General features: G+C 37.2%; 1 protein-coding gene across 1 annotated transcript in view; it reads right to left on the reverse strand.

Annotated features, from left to right (window-relative positions):
• The window catches only part of RIF1 (replication timing regulatory factor 1), a 60982-nt gene that overhangs the window by 5675 nt on the left and 30387 nt on the right, over nt 1-24920 (reverse strand). Inside the window, exons 17-34 of the mRNA XM_055132190.1 lie at nt 24040-24220; nt 22998-23105; nt 22384-22533; nt 20481-20580; nt 17370-17637; nt 16046-16088; nt 15137-15336; nt 14518-14617; nt 11332-11451; nt 10366-10517; nt 9620-9700; nt 9491-9539; nt 5544-8711; nt 3816-3962; nt 3430-3507; nt 3226-3341; nt 2398-2551; nt 549-657 (exon numbers count right to left, since the gene is read on the reverse strand). Coding sequence (XP_054988165.1) covers nt 549-657; nt 2398-2551; nt 3226-3341; nt 3430-3507; nt 3816-3962; nt 5544-8711; nt 9491-9539; nt 9620-9700; nt 10366-10517; nt 11332-11451; nt 14518-14617; nt 15137-15336; nt 16046-16088; nt 17370-17637; nt 20481-20580; nt 22384-22533; nt 22998-23105; nt 24040-24220 — 5324 coding nt within the window. The remainder of the gene's footprint in view (nt 1-548; nt 658-2397; nt 2552-3225; nt 3342-3429; nt 3508-3815; nt 3963-5543; nt 8712-9490; nt 9540-9619; nt 9701-10365; nt 10518-11331; nt 11452-14517; nt 14618-15136; nt 15337-16045; nt 16089-17369; nt 17638-20480; nt 20581-22383; nt 22534-22997; nt 23106-24039; nt 24221-24920) is intronic.

The raw sequence follows: 24920 nt of genomic DNA on the forward strand, positions 1-24920 counted from the left end.
CATGTAGTGCACTAGCCTTGCACATAGCCAATCCAGGTGTGATCCCCAACATCCCATATGGTGCTGAGCCCACCAGGAGTGATTCCTAAGCACAGAACAAGAGGTCCTGAACAGAGTAAGATGTGACCCCAAAACAACAACAAAAATAGAACAGAGTTCAAGAACCCAGTTGCAGACTAACAGACTAGGTATCCTTAAAAAAAAAAGAAGAAAAAAAAAAGGCAAATAAGCAACAGAAAAATCTATCACTATCTTATTCTGTGCCATTAACAAAATAACATGGTTAAAACTGAAAGCTTAATGACTATCATCAAGAAGTTAGGGACTGAAGAGGTAGTAAAGCAGGCAGAGTGCCCACTTGGCACAAGGCAGACCTGAGTTTCATTTCCAGCATCCCTTATGGTCCCTGATCCCCAGCAGTAGTGATCCATGAGCCAGAGCCAGGAATTAAGCCCTGAGCACTGCCAGGTGTGGCCCCGTTTTTGTTGTGATCCAACAAAAACAGTTGGATCATGTAAATAAAATCATCTCACTTCGCAAAAATATACCTGAGGCAAGTCTTTCTTCATCAGAGGAAATTGATTTATTTTCTATTCCGTTTACTGCTTTTTCAGAAATGTCAAAAACTGGAATCTCTTCTAATCCACGAGATTTCATCTTGATTAAAATTCAGGCCGGGAAAAAGAGGACAACCAAAAGTTACTTTTAACAGAATAGTAATAAATACTAATAATCTGACAATACATTCCATAGCATATCATATAACAATCAGCTTACCTAAATACTGCTAAGAAAGTACATCCTTACAACACAAAAAACACTGCTGCTCATGAAATATTCTGAGAGCCTTTTTTACACTGGACACTTTTGGAGAACGGATGGGAAGAGTTTTAATTTCAGATGCTTTAAGAGTATCAAACCACCAATTGCTTCTATATTCTCAGCACGAATGAGTTGTCCTAGTCCTCTCAGAAGATGGTTTGCAATTCTCTTTTCTAATGGACTTCAGAAAAAAATACAGCCACAAGGACAAGAAAAATCACCCAGTTTTTCCAAGTTCATGAGTAGGAGAAAGTCCTGAACTTAAATAATAAACACTCTTCTTTTAAAGGGATTGTATCTGGGGTCAAAGTTAATGAGGCTGCCTTGCATGCAGCCAACTTGGTTTACTCTCCAGCAATGTATATAGTTCCACACGCAACCCCAAAACAAAAGGATTAGAGTCAAAGAGTATTCCCAGTACTAAGTTATTACTTACTGATTAAGAAAATGTTAACTGCAAAATAGGAGTTGCCATGAGCCAGCAATTCTACTCTTATGCATATAACTTCAAGAAATAAAAGCATGCCAGCACAAAAACTTCCATATGTAAGTGCATCAAATAGCAAAGGGTGTAAGTAACTCCAATGTTCACTAAAAGGTGTGGATAACCTAAATGTTATATACCCATAGAACGGGACAAATATGAAGGTTGAATAAACACCACACTAATTAAAGAAACTTGTACTACTGAAACTACTTCTGAATCTAAACTGAATCTATGATTTTCAAAATTATTAATAGTTAAAAAAACTGTCAAATGTTTTTAATAGACACAAATTAGTATAAAATAAGCACTTTTAAAGAATACTGTTTTTAGTACTTAGCAAACCAGGGTCTTAAAAAATTTTTAACAGCTTTTTCATCCTTCACATAACACTTTACACTAATTTACAGTTTCACATAATAACAAGTGATACAGTAGTCTAATGGATTTCAGTAATCTAATAATGCAAAAGAAACTGAAGTGTCCTTGACAAAAAAATGTTTAAGGAAGAAAAACAAGAAATGCAGGTCTGTTCTTCAAGTGTGAGGTCCTCCCTTGAACCCATATTTTGCTTATCTGTTTTCTCTTATATCTACTGTGAAGAAGCCTGTTCTATCTCTTCAATACATATTTCTCCTCTTCCCTCTCATATCAAATAAAAATCCTGGTAACTACAAATTGACAGATTTTTTTGTAAATGTTTATATTTAAACACACCAATCACCAATTTGGTTGAAATGAAAGAGATGGGGTGGAGAACAGAATTCTTCCTGCAGCATCATATAAAATCAACACAAAATAAATGACAGGCACATTTCTGTACATAGTCCTGACTCTGGTGTAAGGGAAAAGAAGCAAAACAATGGGTTTCTAAATAAACAACAGTTTCAGCGTAGGGAGGTGGCTCAAAGGGCTTTGCTTATAAGAGCACCAGGATTATTTCAGAACTGGCACTGGTCACATGGTCTCATGAACAAACAGTGGATTTTTAGCAAAACTATCCCCATCCCTCAATTTTAAAAGTTAAAATAAAAATTTCTGTATTTACATAGCAGAATCATTTTCTTTGTACATTACTTTAAGTACATTACCTGCTGTTCATGATATATTCTGAGAGCCTTTTTTACATTGGACACTTTTGGAGAACGGATGGGAAGAGTTTTAATTTCAGATGCTGTAAGAGTACTCAAATCACCAATTGTTTTTATATTCTTGGCACGAATGAGTTGTCCTAGTCCTCTTGCCCTGAATATGTCAGAAAAACAAGTCACTGTGTATTTTTATACCACTTGAATCTATCCAGTTCAATTTCCTGATTTATAATCATCCGTACATTTTGAGGCCCACCTACACTGACTTTGAGGACAGCCATATATACTGAATTTAAAATCTAAATCTAATGTGCAAACTGGGCTTTCTTGAGAGCATGGAAAGAGACCTGGCCAAAAATTATGCTAATAGATTAGCCTTCATAAAGTGTAACTTAAAAAGTAAAAATACATTTCCCTTACGATTCCTCTATGGCCCATTTTCCCAGTTAGAATTTCATTTTAAAATGTAGGGGCAGGACATAGGATAATGGTTAGAATGCATGCCTCTAGCATGTGACTGGCCTAAGCTTGACTCCTGGCTCTACGCAGGCCCTAGCACATTACTGTGTCCAGCCCTGGAAGAGCCCAAGCACCACTGTAGCCCCAGCCCCAGTGTCTGAGCAGCACTGTATCCACAGGCCCTGGCAATAAAGCAGCCCCTTGGCTAGACTTGCAGGTGGTGTCCCAGACCTCCTAAGCAACACATTGGAAGCCCCCAAAATTAAATTAATGTGCATAGTAATTCTAAATTATGAAAAATTACCATTTTAATATCTTTCCTGAAAAAGGCATCTTTATTAAATATAAGCCAAAAGCCTAAATACTTACCACATGTTTGATGTAATCTGAGGTAAAATTATTTCAACTGGTGCCACACAGTTGACTAACGCTGGGTAGATACTTTCTGTTGGGCATGCTATGGATTCTTTGGTCATTTCTGTAATCTTGGAATAAAAATTTTAAGTCATTAAACCAAGGTCACCTGACTAAACTGAAAATATAAAGTTGCATGAAAACTAAAGCACTTCTTACTAAACACTTCTTTGAGCTCTTAAATGTAGGGTTACGTGATCCTGGGGACAGAAATCCTTTGATTGAAGTGATATTATGCTATATGTGAGAGAGGAAAAAAACAAAACTCAGAAACCTAGATAACTATAGTTTTATTAGCTATTTTCACAATGTATACTGCAATGATTTATAAGTACTTATAGAAAATGTATAATGCAATTTACTATTAATTATAGTTGAATTATTAGCTCTTACTGCCTCTTCATATCTGCTTACCTTGCATCAGGCAATAGAATAATATATCCAAACAGAAGTCTTGCTTCCTAAATAGTGTTATGTTTTTTTTAAAAATTGCAGTATAATTATGTGTCTGTATAAAGATGCATATTTTAAAGCCTATAGCTTACCTTATACTGTGAAGTAGGTGAAGTTTTAACATTTTTTGCTATAGAAGTAGTAGTTAAAGCATGGGGCTTAGTGACAGAACATCGTCTATCAATATCATCTGCCAATCCTGCTTGGTATATTGGATCTGCAAAGGAGACTCGGCGAACCTGAAATCAGAGGGCATGCTTTTATTAACAAAATGAATTTGAAGTCTCAAAAAATAACTGTATTTTCTCCCTTCAAGGAAGCCAAGAAACAGAATGTGGGCTTAGAACTTAGTTTATGAAAATTTACGATTCTACCTGGAGAGAACCGTCATTCGTTCTAGTAACTGTTTGCAGAGATATTTCTAAGTATCACAGGTCATTCTATTTATCTGTATTGTAAACTGCTTCTGCATAGCACAGTATATGGGGGTTACTAGCAGAAATTTAATGTAATTCTATGTGGTAATTAAAATTATGTAGTAAAGTTCCACTGGGGAGAGAAAAAGAATACAGGTAATAAGGCACTTACTGTGCATGTGGCCAACCCAGGTTCAATCCCTGGGATCCCATGTAACCCCCAAGCACTGCCAGGAGTGATTCCTGAGCACAAGTGGGTATGGCCTCATCGTGAAGAAACAGTACTAACTGCTCTCTGGTGTTTTTACTATTTTCACAAATATGACTTCTATGGCAAGTTTACTTAGGCTACTTTTTGAAAAATACATCTCAAAACCAAAATCAATGTAAAAACACTAAGACATGTTGTATTCCCAAGAACTGTTCTCAGCATACAAAATTTTTTACATCTTTCACAATTTGTCTGCCTTTGCAAAATTAAGTTTATCATTGCATCTATTTTTACAAAAATGCCTGAATATATAAATTATGTTCTACATTGAATAGTACAGTTAATTTAAAAATTAAGGTCAGCCTACAATGAATCTTTTCAGAAAATCTTTTAGCTAAGGACAAGTTGAGTTATGCACATGCAACTTTTCACTGTTTTATAAGCGAAGTACAAATTGCGAGACCAAGAGCAAATATGTAATCTGTAATCCCAATCTAAAAGAGCTATAGTTTAGTGAAAATGGGAACAAAAGCAATAATCACACCCAGGGGGCCGGAGCGAAAGCACAGCGGGTAGGGCGTTTGCTTTGCACGCAGCCGACCGGGTTCGATCCCAGGCATCCCATATGGTCCCCCAAGCACGCCAGAAGTAATTCCTGAGTGCAAAGCCAGGAGTAACCCCTGAGCATTGCTGGGTGTGACCCAAACAAAGCAAAAAAAGCAAAAAAAAAAAAAAAAAAAAAAAAAAAATCACACCCAGTAACCAATGTAGGCACAGCATAAAAAAAATTTCCCTTTTCCAAGTGGAAACATTCTGGAAAGAAAAGTTTATTTGCTTTAAACAACTTAAATGTGACAGCTTGTATAATGCATTACACAGCAAGTTAAGCTGCTAACTAAAGCTTTCTTCCTACATCCCCTTTCCGCAGTTCCTCAAGATACTAAGTACAGATGGGAAAATGATCACATTGTCAGTTTTGTTAAGGCTGAATAGAGTACATGGTTGCTAGGGATTTTTCATGTCCTGAAATAAAGGAATATTATAAAGGACTTCAGCATCCTTTCCTCCACACCTTTCCTTCTACCTGCCTTTGCCTAGCTACAGTGTGGAATATATTAAAAGGAGTGGTTCTCTACTCTATTATTCACCAGGTGCCAGCACATGGCCCAAATACTTAGCCTCAATCCTCCTACCTTGTTAACAGGTGAGCTCTCATCTTCTTGCGGTCTCTTTAGTCCTCTCTTTAAAATGCTGGTGGATGGAGAAGCCAAAGGTGACCAAACACAACGTGTCTGCATGCCACTAGGACTCTCACAGGCTGACACGAGTAAAGGATCAAGGTCCCTTAATTTTTGAGGAGAGGCATTGTCTTCTGTTATCAGATCAGAGAGAGCTGTCTCAGATGTTAAAGATGGTGATGGCTCCTGTACTTTCTCCACAGTATGAACTTGCTGTAAAATCTCACCATCATTTTCCATTGCCATTTGATTGTCCTCTATTGTGTCTTCAGATTGAAGTTTAAGACTTGTTTCAGTTTTATTGAAGTCAACTTTTCCTTCCTCTGGAATTTCAGGCACCGGGCTGTCCATTTCTATATTCAACCTTTTTATTTCAGTTTCCACTGGCTCGGAAGCTTTCACGGTCATGTATCCATTCTCTTCACTAACCTGTTTGGCTTCAGGACTCACCTCACCAATTACTGTTTCTTCATAATTTTCTGCTTCAGCATGGGTTCCTTCAGATGAGCCTGGATCATATCTGCTTCCTCCATCTAGGGCCTCAACTGTCGCCTCTTCAGAAATCTCTGTCTGACCACTCAATTTACCCGGTTTCATATTATGAGAATGGTCAACACCTGAATGGAAGTCCTCAGCTGCTGCTTTGGCATTCTGTTCTTGAGCTGAAAGCACTTCAGAGTCATTGTTTTCATTATTTCCCTCAGGTTTCACTTCAGAAATAGCACTATGGGCATTCTTTTGTTCAGAAAAGCTAGATTCAGATTTATCACTTTCTATATCCAATTCCATAGCTTCTACTACTGAACTGGCTTCTGATTTTTCTCTACATAAATTGGTTTCCCTATCAACACTGTCCTCTGTACTTAATTCCTTCTTTAAGATAGGTTCTGGCTTTTCTTCTTTGGTTTCCAAAGCAGGTGATTCCAGTGAAATGTCTTCGGAAAGACATGGGTCAACAGTTTTACATTTTTTATTGGGTGGCTCCTGGCTATCAGGAAATGTTGCTTCCTCAGAATCTGTATCACACAGTTTTTCTTTACATGTTATTTCCAGAGTAACAGAAGTTTTAACAGTATTTTCTTTCAACTCACTTTCTGATATAATTAATGAATCATTGTCAGTATCGTTCTCCCTGAGCCCTATATCAAAATTTATGTTATGAGCCTCATGTGAAAGATTCATTTCAGAGTTAAGATTAGCTTTAGAAGTTTCCGATACAGGTGTTTGTATGCCTGTCTTTTTTGTTTCACTAATCTTTACATCATCATTTTCTGCATTCTTTAATACAGTACCTGACTTTTCCTGAGATTGTAATTTTTCTCCACAACAATCACAACCTTTTGATCTCCTTACTCTTCTACTTCTCTTGTGCTGACATTCAAGTGCTTGGAGTGTTTTATCAGAAAGCTGAGAAATGTCTGAAGTTCCTACTTTGGGAGAGTCTCCGGAACTACTGTCATCCATAGAGTCTCGCTTATGTAATCTCTTACTGGCATTTCTTGTCCTGAGGTTTGGTTCTCGTACAGGGCTTGACATAAAATGTTCTGCACATTTGCTAATTTTAACTTTCCCCTCATGTGTATTTGATAAATCATCAGGAACTTGCAGTAAACCTGTAGTAATGGTAGAATCTTGAAGAGCTTTAGTATTAATTTCTTTATCTTCACATATCTGAGATTTTATGTCTCCACCTACTTCACAATTTACTTTATAGTGTATCTGATTCTCAACATTTGTATATTCCTGTTTGATCTCTTTCTCTTGATCTTCCATATCAATACTATCACTACTTTTGTTTTTCCACTTTCCAGATCTTTTCTTTCTAGAACTTTCTTCTTTTGCCTCAGAACTATCCGATTCTGAGTTTTCAATGCTAGACAGCAAGCCCTGTGATGCTCTTCTTGTTTGATACCGTGTTCGTCCCCTTACTGGTTTTACAGAGCTCTTATCTGTGATGTCCTGGGAACTATCTCCCTCTGACTTTAGAATTTCAAGATCTGGCTTTTTCCCATTTTCACTTTCAGCATTAGCACTGGTTTCGCCACCAGTTTTCTCATGTAAATGATCTTCTTTCTCATCTGAACTTTCCTGTACAGTTTGCTCTGGAATCTGTACAGATTTTTGCTTAGGCACATCATCTTTAACATGCAATGGACTTTTCTGAAGAGTTTTTTCTTCTTCCTTATGTTTTTCCTTCTTTTGATGATTATTTTCTTTATCTTGACTATCAGTGGTTGTTTCTACTGTTTCTGACCGTCGCCTTAAAGATCGTCTAAGAATTTTTTGATTTGGGGTTATCTGACTGTGACTATCCTCATTTACTATCTGCTCTGCAGGCATTACAGCTGGGGGTGTATTTTCTTTACACTCCAAATTCATTCCTAAGGTTTTCTCTTCTGCAGTATTGTTTTCTAATACAGAATTTTCCATTGGTGGTTTAAGAGTCACATCTTCGCATTCCACTGCAGATTCAGTAAGATGAGACTCAGTGCCTAGTCCACATTCTGACTGGTTAAGCAAACCAGGTGAATTATTTTCTGAGACTCCTGTGTCATCAACAGAATCCTGGACGTTTTTCTCTTCATCAGATGTCACTGAGGACTTAGACTTTTTATTCACAGTTTGCTCAGTTTTACTTGATCTTCTACCTAATCGCTTAATTCCTTGAACTATTTTTTCAGAATCAGCTTTTAAAATAGTCACTTCTCTTCTCTTTACTTTTGATGGATTTGTTTTAGTCATACCTTCCTGATTACTTTTCACTGTAATAGTTGATGACATATTATTCAAGGGAGATGGACTGAAAGGTCTATTTTCTGAGCCATCAAACTTTTCCAAAGTAATAAAGGTTTGCCTTCGACTTGTAGGCTGTGGGGACATTCCAGAAATGGTGGAACTAGAAAGTGAGCTACTATTGACACTGAAAGAGTTTTCTGCACTAGAAGTGCAATCAGTTATTTTCTTTGATGATTTTAAAGAATTTTTTCTGGCATCATTAAAATTGCTCAGTATCTCTGGGTTGCTTTCCTCAACAGAACCATTATTTGAAAGGGAAGTCTTTTCAAGATGTTCATCCATACCACAGTGTTCCACCTGAGGAGCGTCAATTTCCATACGATCCTCCTGCACAGAAATTTACATATATATAGATAGGTAGATTGATTAGCCAGCAAGTCTGACTCCCTAAGTATTTTCAGTTCAAAACTCTAATAACATTAAGTTAATCCCTGGGGCAGAATGGCAATATAGTAGGCAAAACATTTGCCTTGAACATGGCCAACCAGGGTTCCATTCCTGACATCACGTGAGGCCCCACACATGGCAAAGCACTACCGAAGTCATCCCTGAGGGCTGAGCAATAGTACAATGGACAGGGTGTTTGCCATGCATGCAGCCCACCAGGGTTTGATTCCCAGCATAGTATACAGTCTCCTGAGCAGCACCAGGAGTAATTCCTGAGGGTGAATAACCCCTGAGCATCGCCTGGTGTGACCAAAAAAGAAAAACATAAATAAAATAAAATAAAATAAAATAAAATAAAATAAAGTAAAAAAATCCCTGAGCAGAGTAAGGAGTAAGCCCTGAACAGAACCAGGTATAGATCAAAAAGAAGATAAAGATCAAAAAGAAAAAAAGCACGATGTTCTGAATATTTTTAAACAGTCCAGTGGTTGGAAGACAGTCATCAATGTATTATTAACTGTAGATAGTTAATAATGCAAATACACTTTGAATACCACCACCCCAGCTCACCCCTGCTACACACACATATATACAGTGACTCTAATTTTGCTAAACTTTGCTGGGGACTTGAGGTATACAATGAATCATAAAATACAAGATTTTCCACAGTGGAAATACAACAAACACCCCTCCCCCAAAATATAAAATGACAAATATACCTTTGAAGTCTTGGAACCTTTCTTTGACTTTTCAGTTATAGGATTTTCCCTGAAATAAACAGATTTATAAATTAGAATATGTTTTAAATAAAAATTATAAAACAGTACCTTAATGGTTTTTGTACGTACACTGACTCTTCCTGAGTATATTGAGAAAATAAAGTGTCTTGTGAAACATCCAAATTGTTGTACATGGCAGGAATATCACACCTGAAAAATATTTTAAATATATAACTTAAAAAATTAAACGCAAAATTCTATCTCTTGCTTTTTGGGTCACACCTGGTGATGCACAGGGGTTACTCCTGGCTCACGCACTCAGGAATCACCCCTGGCGGTGCTCAGGGGACCATATGGGATGCTGGGAATCGAACCCGGGTCGGCCACGTGCAAGGCAAACACCCTACCCACTGTGCTATCTCCAGCCTCTTGATATTTTTATTCTTAAAAAATAGCTAGAGGGGGGTTGGAGCGATAGCAAAGCGGGTAGGGCGTTTGCCTTGCACGCGGCCGACCTGGGTTCGATTCCCAGCATCCCATATGGTCCCCTGAGCACCGCCAGGGGTGATTCCTGAGTGCGTGAGCCAGGAGTAACCTCTGTGCATCACCAGGTATGACCCAAAAAACAAAACAAAACAAAAGAATAAAACATCAAGATATAGATGTTTATTTTCCATAAATCTGTTTGTCTCATTCTTTCTCCATACACTACTTCAGTAAAGAAATTGTTTAGAAATATTCAATACATTGTTATGTTGGATAGTCCTGTAAGTTATAAAACTTATGAACATTATATTTTGGCATAAAAATTTAAGCCATACATTTCATATTACTCATATGAATTCAAAATGCTCAAGATAAAAGGGATTACAAACCGCTTTGTTTTGAGTACTTCTTTCTGGTGCTCAGTTAATATTCTTTCCTTTGGTTCCTTTCCTTCAGGAGGTATAAACACAAAGTCAGTAGACTTTTCTTCTTCCAGGGGCATTTCACTCTTTGTTTTTGGAGATGCAGATTCTAGTTTCAACTGTAAATTTTTTTTTTTAAGAAATGCACATTTGAGTTTCAAAATTATTTTCCAATACTTTCCAAACCATTCTTCTAGCACTCTGTCAAGTCTTTCTGGTTAATGACTATGAAGTTTAATGTTAAAATCCCCATGATATATGTAGGAACAGTATAGTGTTCTTCACTTACATTCCACCTTTAGTAACACTTAGGAAACAAAAACTGTAATGCTTTAAAAAGCAGTTAAGTCTGTGCTTACCAATAAAACCTGGGGCAAATGTTTTCCAGGTCAACACAAATAAAATGGTTTGGCAGAGAATAGACCTGAGGTTTTAAATTTAGCTTAGTCAAGTAAAGTTGCCAAAGCAATAAAAATGTCCTATATACTAAAGAAAGATAAGGCAGAGCCTGGCAAGCAACCCGTGGCATATTCGATATGCCAAAAACAGTAACAATAATTTGCCTTATTCCTGATCCTGAAATTGACAGGGACAAACGAGGCATTACTATACTAGGGCCCACTCTAGCAAATTGATGAGCAACAGGACAACAGTGATACAGTGTTGATAGTGACACTAATAAAAGATACTTCCTATATTACTGATGTTATATACTGAATGGATACTAAGCATGCAGGCTTAACTGTATAATATGTACAAAGACCTTAGACGTCTATGTTATTCTGACAGTATCTTGACACACCAAGCTACTGTTCCCAACCACTTTGATCTTATTTTCCTTTCACAACTTTTGCTTCCAATTAAAAATCATATATTCGCAAATTATAAAGTACATCAGTGTTAAACATTCTAATAAACTTTAAGAAACTGTACTTTGGCTGATGGCTTCGTATTTTCTTTCATTTCCTTTGTTTTTGTCAAAAAGGAATCTCTTTTTCCACTTGATTTTCTTTCCATGCCACTTATCTTCATATTTAATTGTGAATTTTCTGTCTGTTTTATTAAAAAGCAAAATTTCATTAAGTACAACTGTCCGTATTTTATCTTCACACATTTCGACAAATCCAGTGAAAGTAATCCTCATTTCAAATTTCTTTTTATTATTCAACCCCATTAAATAATGTCAAAGAAATTTGTCATGGGTAATCTTATAGGACTGCATTAATTCTCCCAATCCACTTCTTTTTCAAGGAAATAGATTAAACACTCCTGCAATACACATGGAATAATAAACCCTCACGAGTAGATAAAGCAATCCTTGGGAGGCATCACCTTCTTCAACTTCAAACTGTACCACAAAGCAGTTAATAATTTAAGTAGCTGAGTATTTTGGAATAAAGACAGACCTGCAGACCAAAGGAACAGAGTTGGATATCCTGACACAGTCACTCAAGTATATGATCATTTGATCTTTGATAAGGGAGCAAAAAATATGAAGTGGAGCAAGACTCTTCAATAAGTGGTGCTCGGAAAACTAGACAGCTACATGTAAAAAACTGAATTCAGACCTCTAAAGTCATGCATCAAAGACAGATCAAAATGGATTAAAGACCTCAATATCAGACCTGAATCCATGAGGTACGTGGGAGAAAACATGGGCAAAACTCTACAATACATAGAAGTTAAAGACATTTTCAAGGATAAAACAAGCAAGTGGGAGCAAATATAAATAAATGGAACTACATTTAACTAAGACACTTCTGCAGCTCAAAAAAAAGCGACCAAGATACACAGAATAGGAAAAATTATTTACCCAATACCCTCTGATAAAGAGTTAATATCAAAGATATAAAAAGCACTAGTTGAACTTTACAAGAAAAAAAAAATCCGACACCATCAAAAAATGGAGGAGAAATGAACAGAAACTTCCTCAAAGAAGAAATTCAAATAGCCAAAACTTACATGAAAAAATGCTCTTCATCACTAATCATCAGAGAGATGCCAATCAAAACAACAACTGGATATCATCTCACACCAGAGACTGGCAGACATCCAAAAAAACCCAAGAACAACCAGTGCTGGTGCAGATGCAGGAAAGAAGGGACTTTCGTGCCATTTCTGGTGGAAATGCTGACTGGTTCAGCTTTTTTGAAAATACAGGAATTCCTCAAAAAACTAGAAATTGAGCTCCCATCCATTTGACCTGAAAATATACCTTGGGGGCCCCAAAAACACATAGCAGAAACACCACATGCACTTCTATGTTCATTGCAGCACTACCCACAATAGTCAGAATCTGGCATCCTGAGTGACAGAAGAGAACTGAATAAAGAAACCATGGTACACTTACACACTGGAACACTACGCAGCTATTACAAAACATGAAATTTGTCTATAAATGGATGAATATGGAGAGTATCATGCTGAGTGAAATGAGTCAGAAGAAGAAAGATATAAAATGACTGCATTCATTTGTGGTATACAAAAAAGAAAATAATAAGACTAATATCCAACGTCAGGGAAAAAAGGGCCAGATGGACTGATGAATGGTTGGAATCTACCCCAAGTATGTGAGGGTAATGATAGGGAAGGAACCAGTATTATTTCCAATAACAGTTGGAAATGGTCATTCTGGACAAGAGCTGAATGTTGAAAGCAGATAAAGGGATATACATAACCTTCCAGTATCTGTATTGCAAACCGTAATGCCCAAATTTGGAGGGTGGGGATAGGCTCCAACAATTTAAAAAAAAAAAAAAAAAGTCAAAGAAAAGCAAACTGTAATCTACAAGTTTTACACCATCTGGCTTTACAAGTTCCAAAGGAACCACATAAATACTATTAAGAAAATGCTTGATGGCAGTGCCCTTTCCAATAATTACAAATATTACTAAAAGAAATATCAAAGACAAAGTTTTAAAGGGTATATAGTAAAACATGCATAATACGTGGGCCCAAACAGGTGTACTCTTGCCTATAGCTGTGTGTTGTCCAAACACTAAAAAAATAAGGGGACAGAGGAACTGTACAAGGGGTAGGATATTTGCCTTGCACATGTTCAACACGGATTGATACCTTGCATCCCATATGGTCCCTCAAGTACCATCAGGAGTAATTCCTGAGTGCAGATCCAGGAGTATCCCCTGAACATTGCGGTGTGTGACCACAAAGGGAAAAAAGAGAGAAAGAAGGGACAAATAAGATGGACAGGAGAGATGGCATATCTGGTAAGAACACGGGTTCCATCCCTGGCAAAACAGACCCCTGACCCCGCCAGGAGTATGCTCTGAGCACTGCTGAGTGTGACCCCCCCCCAAATAAAATCAAGACCCCCGACCCCACCAAAATAAAAAACAGAAATGCTGTGCCTGACACCCTGGGGGGCGCGGGGGGGAGGGGGGGAAGGAGAGTATGTCCTACTCTGGAATCTATGACCTAAAGCTTAGGTTTCAGAGGTTTTTTTTTTTTTTTACTGCTCCAGGGATAGTCTAGAGACTCCTACCTGCAGAAGTATTGTACTTCTGAGCTACATCCCAGCCCTAAGCATATGATTTGTTGGTCTTTTGGGGACAATCTGCAGTACCACACACTTTATGGGGTATCAAATAGAGGCCAACATCATAAAAGGCAAGAGGTTTTTTGTTTTTTTTTTTTATTTTTTGCTTTTTGGGTCACACCCAGCGATGCTCAGGGGTTACTCCTGGCTCTGCACTCAGAAATCACTCCAGGCGGTGCTCAGGGGACCACATGGGATGCTGGGAATCGAACCCTAGTCAGCTGAGTGGAAGGCAAACACCCTACCCTCTGTGCTATTGCTCAGGCCCCAAGGCAAGAGTTTTAACCCCTACCTCTCTGGCCTCCTAACCATGTGCAATACCTTAAGAGATAAACAATGAATAGGAACTGGATTATTTATGACTATACTACTAAACAAATTTGTCTTTAACATAAGCATATCTATAAGCTGTTAAGTATATTTCAGGTCAGACAACTGACTACATGGAAAAATTATTTATGTTCAGATTCTATACTTCAAGAAAACTTTCAGTTTCTATGCTTTTAAATATACACACCAAAACCCAATACCAAACATTCAAAAACTCAAGAAACCCAACTTACTGCATCTGAATATGGCTCACTGGATTCTTCAGTAACTTCAACATTTTCCAAACCAGGCAATAGAAGTAGAATTTTCTGTTTGACTTGTCTTAATATTGGTCTTAAAGCAGAAAGCACACAAATTTTGAGGCAAGTCATACTGGTTAGATTGATAATAGTAGTTTTAAAGTTGCAAAATATATTTAAGACTCACTATCTTACTACACAGACACACAAATGACAATTAACATTTAAATTTTTTGCTAAACTCTTTAGAAAATTCCTATTCTTTGAAAATATTTCATTTTTATCACGTGAAATTCTAAATGTTATGTTTAGTACCTCTACATAGTTCACCAAAATTTATCCAAAACCCACCAACCTCCCAAAATCCCACTTACTTTCTTGCACTTGGTATTTTGTAATTAAGATAATTAGCTAATGCTTAGTGTTCCTAAGGACAAGAATACTTTAAGGAGAAAAGGAAAACTGATGTTTAAGAATTATCATATAACCCAAGTAACATTTGAACTAAGAATAACTCAATCTACAGATTTCCCATGATAAAATTTATATTAAAACTAAAATAGTAATTTATATTACAAGAGAATAGTTGTATAAAAATTTTTTGTAAGCATACTTTAGCTCTTCAGGATAAATCAATGTCTCTTTAGCAAACGTGGCATTCCAAAACTGAGCACTTTGTTTTCGAATCTGTTTGTTCTTGTGCAAAAATATTATGCATAATAATGGGGAGATTTGTTCAAGAAGTTCATTATCGTAAGTTCCAGTATAGCTGACATGTAGACAAGTAATAATTTCTCCTAGTAGCTTCTCTAACTAGAAAAAAAGGGAAAATTTTAAAAGAAATATCTAGAGATGGTACATTAACACAGTAAACCATAAAAGCATAAACATACTCAACAATTTATACATTACTACCTTCATTTTCAAAATCCCAAGAATTTCACCCATCTGTCCTTTACAGGCTAATTATCGACTGATTTTAGTTTATTAATAATACAGCTTAATGTTTTCGATAAAAAAAATATTTTATTCTTACATTACAATAGCTTAATACTCATATTTTACATACCAAACAGTGGAATCAAGTACCCTTCATAAAGAGATGGTAAGAGTGAAAGAGTTGTCTAAATTTGAAAGTAAATCCTGGGGTCACACAGGAGTAAGCACTTTGCCATGCATGCAGCCAACCCCAGGTCACATCTACAGTTATCAATCAGAATATCTAACACTACTAGGGCTCATTCCTGAACAGAACCAGAAATAGTCCTTGAAGACTATCAGATGTGGCCCCCCTAAAACAAGAAGACAAAATGAAAATTCTCTAAAACAATCAATTTTAAGGAAAAAAAAAAAGCCCTCACGCTATTTTTTATCCATTTATAATTTTGTCAAATTATAAAATTTACTTTAAACTCGAAGTATCCCTTCAAAACAAGGCAAATTTATTAAAGGAAGGAGATTATCTAAATTCTAGCATTATTCACTCCATGAATGTGTTTCATAAACATTTGTCTCTTTTTACCTTATTATTCATAGAGGTATAAACTTTAGGAACTTCATCAAGCCTAGGAGGAAAAACAAAAATACTATTTATATTTTGGAACGTTAATTATATGCAACCAAGTTAAACCAAAAATTGTTGCAATACAGCTATAAAAATTTGATGTATGACGACATTATAGAAAGGTACTGAGACTTTGAACAAAAATACCAAAGATTAAATATGAAAAAATATGCCTTCTAAAACAGAATTAAATAAATGTTCGGGACTTCATTTTTTGAAAGCCTATTTTTATGGTAACTTAAAAGAATTTTCAAAGGTAACAGATTTTGGGCTCTCATGAATTTTACAAAATCTGCTCCTAAAATATGACATAAATGTAATTTAAATATTAAAAAAGCCAGAGGCCAGGGACATAGTTCAACAGGTTGGAGCATGTGCTCTGTGTGAGGGTGTAACCCTAGGTATAACCCAAAAATAAACAAAATGCTAAAAAGCCCCCAAATAGTTGCTTGGATTTTTAAAAAGTTTTTAAAGGGTAACCTTTGCTTCCATTCAAATGCAAAGGATAATATAAACCAATACAAACACTTGAAGTGTAATCCGGAAATTTTAAATGTGTTTATTCTCCTTTGAAAGCAGTTTAGGAACCATTAATTAAGTACTGGTAAGTACTTACCAGTAAGTACTGTACATACTAGGAAGAGAGGAGTGTACTTACTAAGTACAGTAAGTAAGCAGTAAGTCTGGCAAATGTGAAAATTCTGTATGTAATTATACTCAAAGGAAATAGAATGAACAAAAAGGCTAGACATTCACAAATTCAAAGCCTCAGTAAGAATGTTTCATAAACACCTATGCAGACATTACAGAGCAGGAGATCCTTAGGGGCAATTACATATATGAAGTGAATGCCATACACTAAAATAGTTAAGTAGTGTATGGAAAGTATGTTTCTGTGTAGCGAGTACATTTAATAGGTATACATATTTGTATGAGCAAGTCTGAAAAATTGTTTCTAAATTATTATAGCTCTAGGGCCACACCAGTGATCAGGAATCACTCCTGACAGCTCAGGGGACCATCTGGGGTGCCAGAGATAGACATGATCAAGCAAGGCAAGTGCTCTAATACTGTACTATGCCATTCAGACCTGATGTTTCTAAATTAAAGGCAAATATCATCCAACAAGAGGAACTGGTATTATAACTAAATATTTGCTTTAGAGCAATCTAATAAAACTGTAACATCTATTCCAAAAGAACTAGTCAAATACAAGAGTTGGTTGGATTCCTAGATCTAAATTATATACTTGATTCAAAGTTATTAAGACCAAAATACTTACATTGAACTTTCATAGAGTAACACCAGAGGTTTTGTTAAAGTTGCAAATATTTTTCGGATCATAGATGGTAAAGAAATATGCCCAAGTACATTGGAAAGAATGTTGGTGATTGAATTGCCAACAGTGAGCAGAGTATCAGAATGTGCTTCCTTGAGGCTCAGTGAGTGGAAAGAGAAGATCATTCTCACAATGAGTTTAAATAAAGCAGCCAATTTTCCTAAGGGCTCCTTCTTCTTTTTTGACCAATCTGATGAAAGTCTCTGTGATGCTAAAACAATATTCCATTTGTTAAAAATCAGTAATTTGGAAACTAATCTACAATTTATATCTTACATTCAAATAATAGGTACACATTTCTATGTAACATTAAACCCAGACAAAATGTCAGTAATGGACAGATACCACTTTTTAAAAAAGTATAATTTAAAACATAAGAATTCTATTTTCTCTAATAGCATATTTCTCTAGGATATCCTAGAGAAACCTAACATTTAAATTTTATTTATATATTTAAATTAAAATTTTATTCAATTTAAATTTTATTTTAAAAAACATTTAAATTTTTTTGTAACAGCAGCACAACAGGTAAGGCATGTGGCCAACCTGGGTTTGATTCTCAGCATCCCATATGGTCCTCTGATCACCACCAGGAGTAACTTAGGAATGCAGAGCTAGGAGTAACCCTGAGTATCACCAGGAGTGGCCCAGAAACAAACAAACAAAAAATCCAAGGAAAAACACAATTAATTGCAAATTCCTTTCAAAATTCTTTGTAACTCTCCAAATTTCAACAAATTTTATTTTCTTTTTTGCTTTTTGGGTCACACCCGGAGGTGCACAGGGGTTACTCCCGGCTCATGCACTCAGGAATTACTCCTGGCAGTGCTCGGGGGACCACATGGGATGCTGGGAATAGAACCTGGGTTCGACTGTGTGCAAGGCAAACGCCCTACCCACTGTGCTATTGCTCCAGCCCCTATGTATATATTTTCAATGAAACTTGTTTCATTAAATTTTACTTTCTTTCCCAATCCAAAATAGCCACCACACTCCTAGCCAGACTCCACTGTCTCAGGACGGACCTCACCAACATTTACTGCTGAAAAGGATTAAGGGAGGGAAGGAGAGAAAGGGAGAAGAGGGAGGGAGAGTGGGGGAAAGAGAGAGAAAAGAGAGAGAAGAGGGCCTGCCACAGAGCAGGTGGGGTGAAGGAGAGGGACTGGGAGGAAAACTGAGGATACTGGCGGAAGGATAGGTATTGGAACAGTGTATGACTGAAACTCGGTCATAAAAAGCTTTGTGATGGTCTATTTCATGGAGAGTCAATTTTTTTAAAAACGGAGCTCTTTTTGTTATCTGTAGTACAGTGAACTTTACAAGTAAAAATAGACCAGTTAAGAGTCCACATCTTCACAAAGAATAAAGGAAAGGGAGACTAAAAATATGGTTTAAAAAATAAGATGCCTCACCCTTAGCCCAGATAAATCCAGAGCTGCTGAGAGTGAAACAAACCCTCTGCGCCTAAAGACTTTGATTCCAGAGACCTAATACATTTTGGCATCCAGCGCAGCTTCTTACAGCAATGCACTGGGACTGTGAGATGGGCTATGCAATTTCTGGCTGAATTTTCCCTGGACTTTATACAGAAATCCAAAACATATCTCTTAACTGTCAGCAATGTGAAACGGTTCCTTTTTAGCAGGTCTGACTTGGGGGGGAAACTCCAAATAATAAGTGAGTGTTTTGTTGAAATACTGAAGGTAATCAAAGTAGCAGCCATTTCTCTGGACTGTGAACTAAGCAACCGCCCCATGCCGGCCGAGAAGAGGAAATATTCCTCTTTCCCGGTTGTTTCCCATTTTCGGGGAGAAACGCGGAGTGGCGTTCACCATACTATGAGGTGCGGGAAGGGGGATGAGGGGGGAAAAAAAAAGGAAAAGGAAAAAGGGAAAAAAAAAAGAGTTATGTACTTTGGAGCAGTGGGGCTACATGTCTCTTCATTCTCAGCAATGGAAAACTAATTATCAAATGCTTCCTTGGTAGTAGGGCTGTCTTTCTTGGGGGGAAACTCCAACAACAATAGTGAGTTTTGTGTTGAAATATGGGATGTAATCAAGGTAAAGAGAAAATGAAGTGAAATTCATCAGTTATGCAATTGGGGGTTGGGGGGTAGGGGCGGAAGATATACTGGGGTTTTTGGTGGTGGAATATGGGCACTGGTGAAGGGATGGGTGTTTGAATATTGTATAACTGAGACATAAGCCTGAGAACTTTGTAACTTTCCACATGGTGATTCAATAATAAATAAATGAATGAATGAATGAATAAGTAAATAAATAAATAAATAAATAAAATGCCTTAAAGCACTGACTTCCCCCAAATCATAGATGTGGCTTGCAGGCTGTGCACTTGTGAGGCCCTAGGTCCAACCCCTGGCTCCACATGCCTCAGCTCAGCGACTTGTATACAGCCCACAATACCTCAAAAAATATGCACCAACTTTTTAGCCTTCTGAGACTGCAACATCTCTCTCCCCTAAACATCTACAAATGAAGATAAAATTATCTTATCAAGAAAACTGGCACAAGATCCCTAGAGCACTACAGTCTGCAGCCCTGGTGGTCCTCCAGCACTACCAGGGAGGTCCAGGTGGCTAGGTACTGTTGGTTATCTCTCAAGCCTTAAGAACAGTTTTAAAATGATCTAGGGGCCAGAGCAATAGTACAGCTTGTAGGGTGTTTGCGTTGCCTGCAACCAACCCAGGTTTGCTATCTGGCACCCTATACAGTCCCCAAACACCACCAGGAGTGATTCTTGAGCACAGAGCCAGAATAACTCCGAGCATTGCTAAATGTGGCCAAAAAATAAAAAACACCCACAAGACAAAACAAGCTAACAAAAAAAAGTGTTAAATATTGGGAAGGATGAAAGGATTTAGGTGGGAAAATGAAAGGGTAACTACCTGTATTTGAGTTCCAGGAATAGTTACTTGACAAGATTATTCTCAATCAGATTAGTGAAATGGGATAGGTAAAAATAGCTTTGTCCCTACAACAGTTCAGTCACATTAATAAAGTCTTGGGAGAAAATAAAGCTTAAAAGAATACTTACATTTAATTTTTGGTTGACATTTAATATTATACGGTGAGAAGTCTATGCAATCAACCATTACATTCATAACATGAATAATCCTATCCAAGAAGAACAAATTCTAGAAAATAATAGCAATTTTATTAGAAAAATAATTATAATATATACTCCCAACTACTACCATAATTTTCAATTTTAGTATGCATCAAAGTACCAAATATGGTCTCAAGCACCACCAGGAGGGAGATCCCTGAGCCCACAGCTCTAAGCAAAGCCAGGTTTCCTAACCTCAAAAAACAACGTAAGAAAATGGTCATATTACTTATAAATATGGCATTAAGTTGCTAAAGACAGTAAAAATATAATTTTGTAATACACCCCAAGAGTTTAGTGTCTCCACAATATAAAAACTGAACAGTAAAGATTTCTAATCTAATGAGATACAAGAAAAAATAAAATCATGGGGCTGGATCAACAGCATAGTTATTAAGGCACTTGCCTTGCATGCTCTGACTCTGGGTATTATCTGCAGTGTTATACATGGTCCTAGGAAATTGCCAAATGTAAGCCCAGAATGACCCAGAAACCAAAGAAAAACAAAGGAAAAACATGTTTTTTAAAAAATGGGGAAGGGGGGGCCCTGGAGTGATAGTACAGCAGGTAGGGCGTTTGCCTTGCACATGGCCGACCCAGGTTCAATTCCCAGCAACCCATATGGTCCCGTGAGCATGGCCAGGAGTTGAGCGCAGTGCCAGGAGCAACCCCAGAGCATTGCTGGGTGTGACCCCAAAAGAAAAAATAATAATAATAACTTAAAAAATCTGTGTAATGCGTATCTCAAAGACACAAAATTAGTTCAACTAGATGTGGTCCTGCTCACCCCAGAAGAGTCAGTACACAATTTCTGGGAATGGCCTGGGCCCCCTAAACACTGCTTTGGAGCACCCACACAGAAAACGTTTCCAACAGACTCACTATCATCTGTGCTAGATAAATGCTACAAAAGAAATATGAGAGAACATTTACCTCAAATCTCACTAATTATGAAGTAACACAATAGGAATTTAACAGCTTATTTTGATCCTGAGGACTGTAAGCAATTCATTTGTATTCTATTTGTGTTCTATGTGCAACATAAAGTTAAAAAAAATTCCTAAAGTCATTCTTTATTACTGTGTAAGTCTAAGATATTGTCACAATCTAATACAATATACTGTACACGCATGTAAATATCTGAAAAGCATGCATAACAGTAATAGGCAGAATTCAGCACACCATATTCATGGACAAATTTGTAATATATAATTGTATGTAAATACAAAGAGGTGTAATCTAAAATGATACAGATCAAGCTGTTGACAATCGTCCCTTTTAACTGGATAAGAGAAAGAAACAAAAAGAAATCAAGGAAGCTAGAGAGATAGCTCAGGGGTAAAGGAGCTAGCCTTGCATGAGGCTAGCCCTGATTTAATCCCTGGCACATGATCCCCTCAACAATGCCAGGGGTGACCCTTATAAACAGGGCCAAAAATAGCCTTGAAAACTGCCAGGCACATCCCAAAACACTCCTCGCCAGCACCAAATCCATCCAAAAGGAAAAAAACCAATAGTTTCAATTCTATGTAGTTCCACAGGAATGACTTTAAAGAGCTAACAAATGGAGACAGAGGAAGGTCCACAATACCAAGTTTTCCCTACTGTTAATTTAGAGTGACATGGGCTTTCAGTGAAATGCACATAGTAGTAAAAGTACGTCATTGACAAAGAGCCTAACGTGGACCTTAAGAGTGAAAAGGCACAAAATTATCTCACAAAACTTTTTAAAAACTGTTATCACTATTCATCTGAGAGGGAGGTGGAGAGTAAGTGAGAAAGCAAGCAGGTGAAAGAAAAAGAAGACTGATTTGGACTGGGATAAACTCACTGAAAGATCTTCATCTTCCAAACTGGACATTATCTTAGAAGAAAGTTCTTCACAGCACAAATTTTCTTCTGCTGTTGCCACCAAAGCAGCACAACGGGCAAATGCTCTATATAACTCTGACCAAGTTTTAAGTAAGGTTTTCATAGTGGCCTAACAATTAGGAAGAAATAAAGTATTAACCTACAAATACCTAATAGAATGTATCTTTAGCATTTCGTAAGCCATCACCCAATCAACAGATGTGTCAGGGCATAAGTGGCTGAGCATATAACTCATTTCAAGTACCACTCTTCTCTCTTTCCTCCCTGCCCTAGCAAAGACAGGAATGGCCCTGACCCCCTGAGAACCTCCAGATTTGCCCCCATTAACAAAATACACTTGAGATTAAAGTCTGTGTAACACGTCATGTATCAAGAGCAGGCTGGACTAAGTGTGCATCACCCATGTCAAATGGCTGTATTGTAATAATTCCAACGCCAGAAATTAACAAAGGTCAAGACAAATCCCTCTCTTCTTTAACCAAACTTAGTAACAGTTATAAAGAAGTAGCATTTTAGTTAACATCAATACAGGGATTCATTGTAAAGGATGAATTATTCTCAGAAGAGCCTTACCACTGGAAATGCCTGTACTGAAAATATGTGGCTTATTGGTAAAGTCAGTGCACCATAGATGGCACTAAAATTATGTTCTAAGGCGTCACCTTGATTCACTTCATTTGTCTGAAACAGAAAATAAATTTAAGTTAGGTATTTAACCATCTAATTTTAGACATAAATAGTATTAGCTTCCTATGTAAAGTGTGTAGAATTGTATCTGTAAATACTGAGACATTCAAGTAAGTTCCAAACTCCAGCAACTGTGACTATAACACTATTTGGAATTAGTGTCTTTACACATGTAATCCCGTTATAAAGAGATTACACTGGGTAGGGTTGACCTTAATCCAACAACTGGCATCCCAGTGAGAAAATATTCACACAGAGAAGACAAAAGGGGAAGAGTGTCATGTGAAGATAGGAGTTTGAAGCCAAAGTCTACAAGTCAAGATACATGAATTATCAGCAATCACTAAAAGCTGAGAGGTATGAAATAGATTCTCCCTTTCACAACTTCAGAAGAAAACATTTTTGCCAACATTACTTATGGATTTCTGTCTTCTACAGTTAGAGGTAAACTGCAGTTACAGAGATTTTTTGAGCTCCAAATCTGTGGAAATTTCCTATATTAAGTCCAAGAAACAAATGCCTCATATTTGTATCCTAAGAAGGAATCCCAGAGGTAACAGAAAAACCTTTTATGATACACAGTGGTTAACATTCCATAAGAAAACGTTCTCATCCAGAAGAGTATGTTTAATGATGTGCTGGTTTACATGAAAAAGAGCTACTGTTCTATCACCTAAATTCTCTGGTGTCTTCATTTTAAAGTTAAATTTAGTTCCAGGGCAAAATTTCCACTTATAGCTTGTTAAAGCAGGGTTAAGTGGTTCTGGAGCACAGCACTCACCTCACATGTACAAAGGCTTGTATTTAACCAATCCCCACAGAAAAAAATATTTTCATGATCTCATATTCAAATTTCTAAACAATCCATGCAATGTAACAAGAAAAAAAGAGTCATTCAATACTGGGGAAAGTTAAGATTATTTCATACCTGATTAATCAGTTCTGTTAAGGGGGTGACTATAATACTCCACATTCTCCAGAGATGCTCCTTATTTTCCAAATGCTTTGCATTTTCACTAATAACACTTAAAACAGAGTCACTAAAAGCTAGTGGTGAAGTTGGACCAGAAAGAACACAGCCTACAAGTGTTTCCAGATTGAGAAAAAACCTAAAGAAAAACATTTGAACCATGCATGAATTGAATCAATTTTTAGAGAAAATAAATCACAGGAAAATTCTAAAAATAATCCAAAAGTTCAAAATTAACAAATTCCATGTCTTATTTCATGAGTTGATACGTTAAAAACTCAAGATCAGGGCTCAGTCGGCTAAATCCCCAACATTCCTTCCCAACAGAAACATAAATATTTTATATTACATACACACTCAATGAATATCAGAAAATACAAGCAAGTATGTTAAAACCAAACACATGTGTGCTGCTTTAGGCACATCAGTGGGCTAGACTTTTATAAAAGGTCACGAGACCTGGAAGGAGCTTTGTTTTATATAGTCTCTTGATCTTGGCCATTGATGGGATTACATGGCACTGGGAGCAGTTTCTGGGTGTGACCACCTAGCTACTGGAAAATGGGGGTCTGGGTGAAGAGGCCCAGACCCGATCCAAGCAGACTTGGAGATCTCAGCCCCGGGTGCCGCATGCCTGGGTTACTCTGCTGGTTCCTTCACGCATGAGGCTCGTCAAGCATGTGGAGAGTGGCCTTGAGCATGGCCGTTGATGAGTTCCGGAGGTTTTCGGCTTCCCGGGCTCTGCTTGTGGCGGGGAGTAAAGCTCAACTTGCCCCCCTCCGAGGTGCCCCAGTGCAGAAAGCATCGACCTCTTCCCGGAGCTTTGTTTTATATTCTCT

Source organism: Sorex araneus, chromosome 1 (assembly GCF_027595985.1).
Source record: "Sorex araneus isolate mSorAra2 chromosome 1, mSorAra2.pri, whole genome shotgun sequence".
In the NCBI taxonomy this organism is placed as follows: Eukaryota; Metazoa; Chordata; class Mammalia; order Eulipotyphla; family Soricidae; genus Sorex; species Sorex araneus.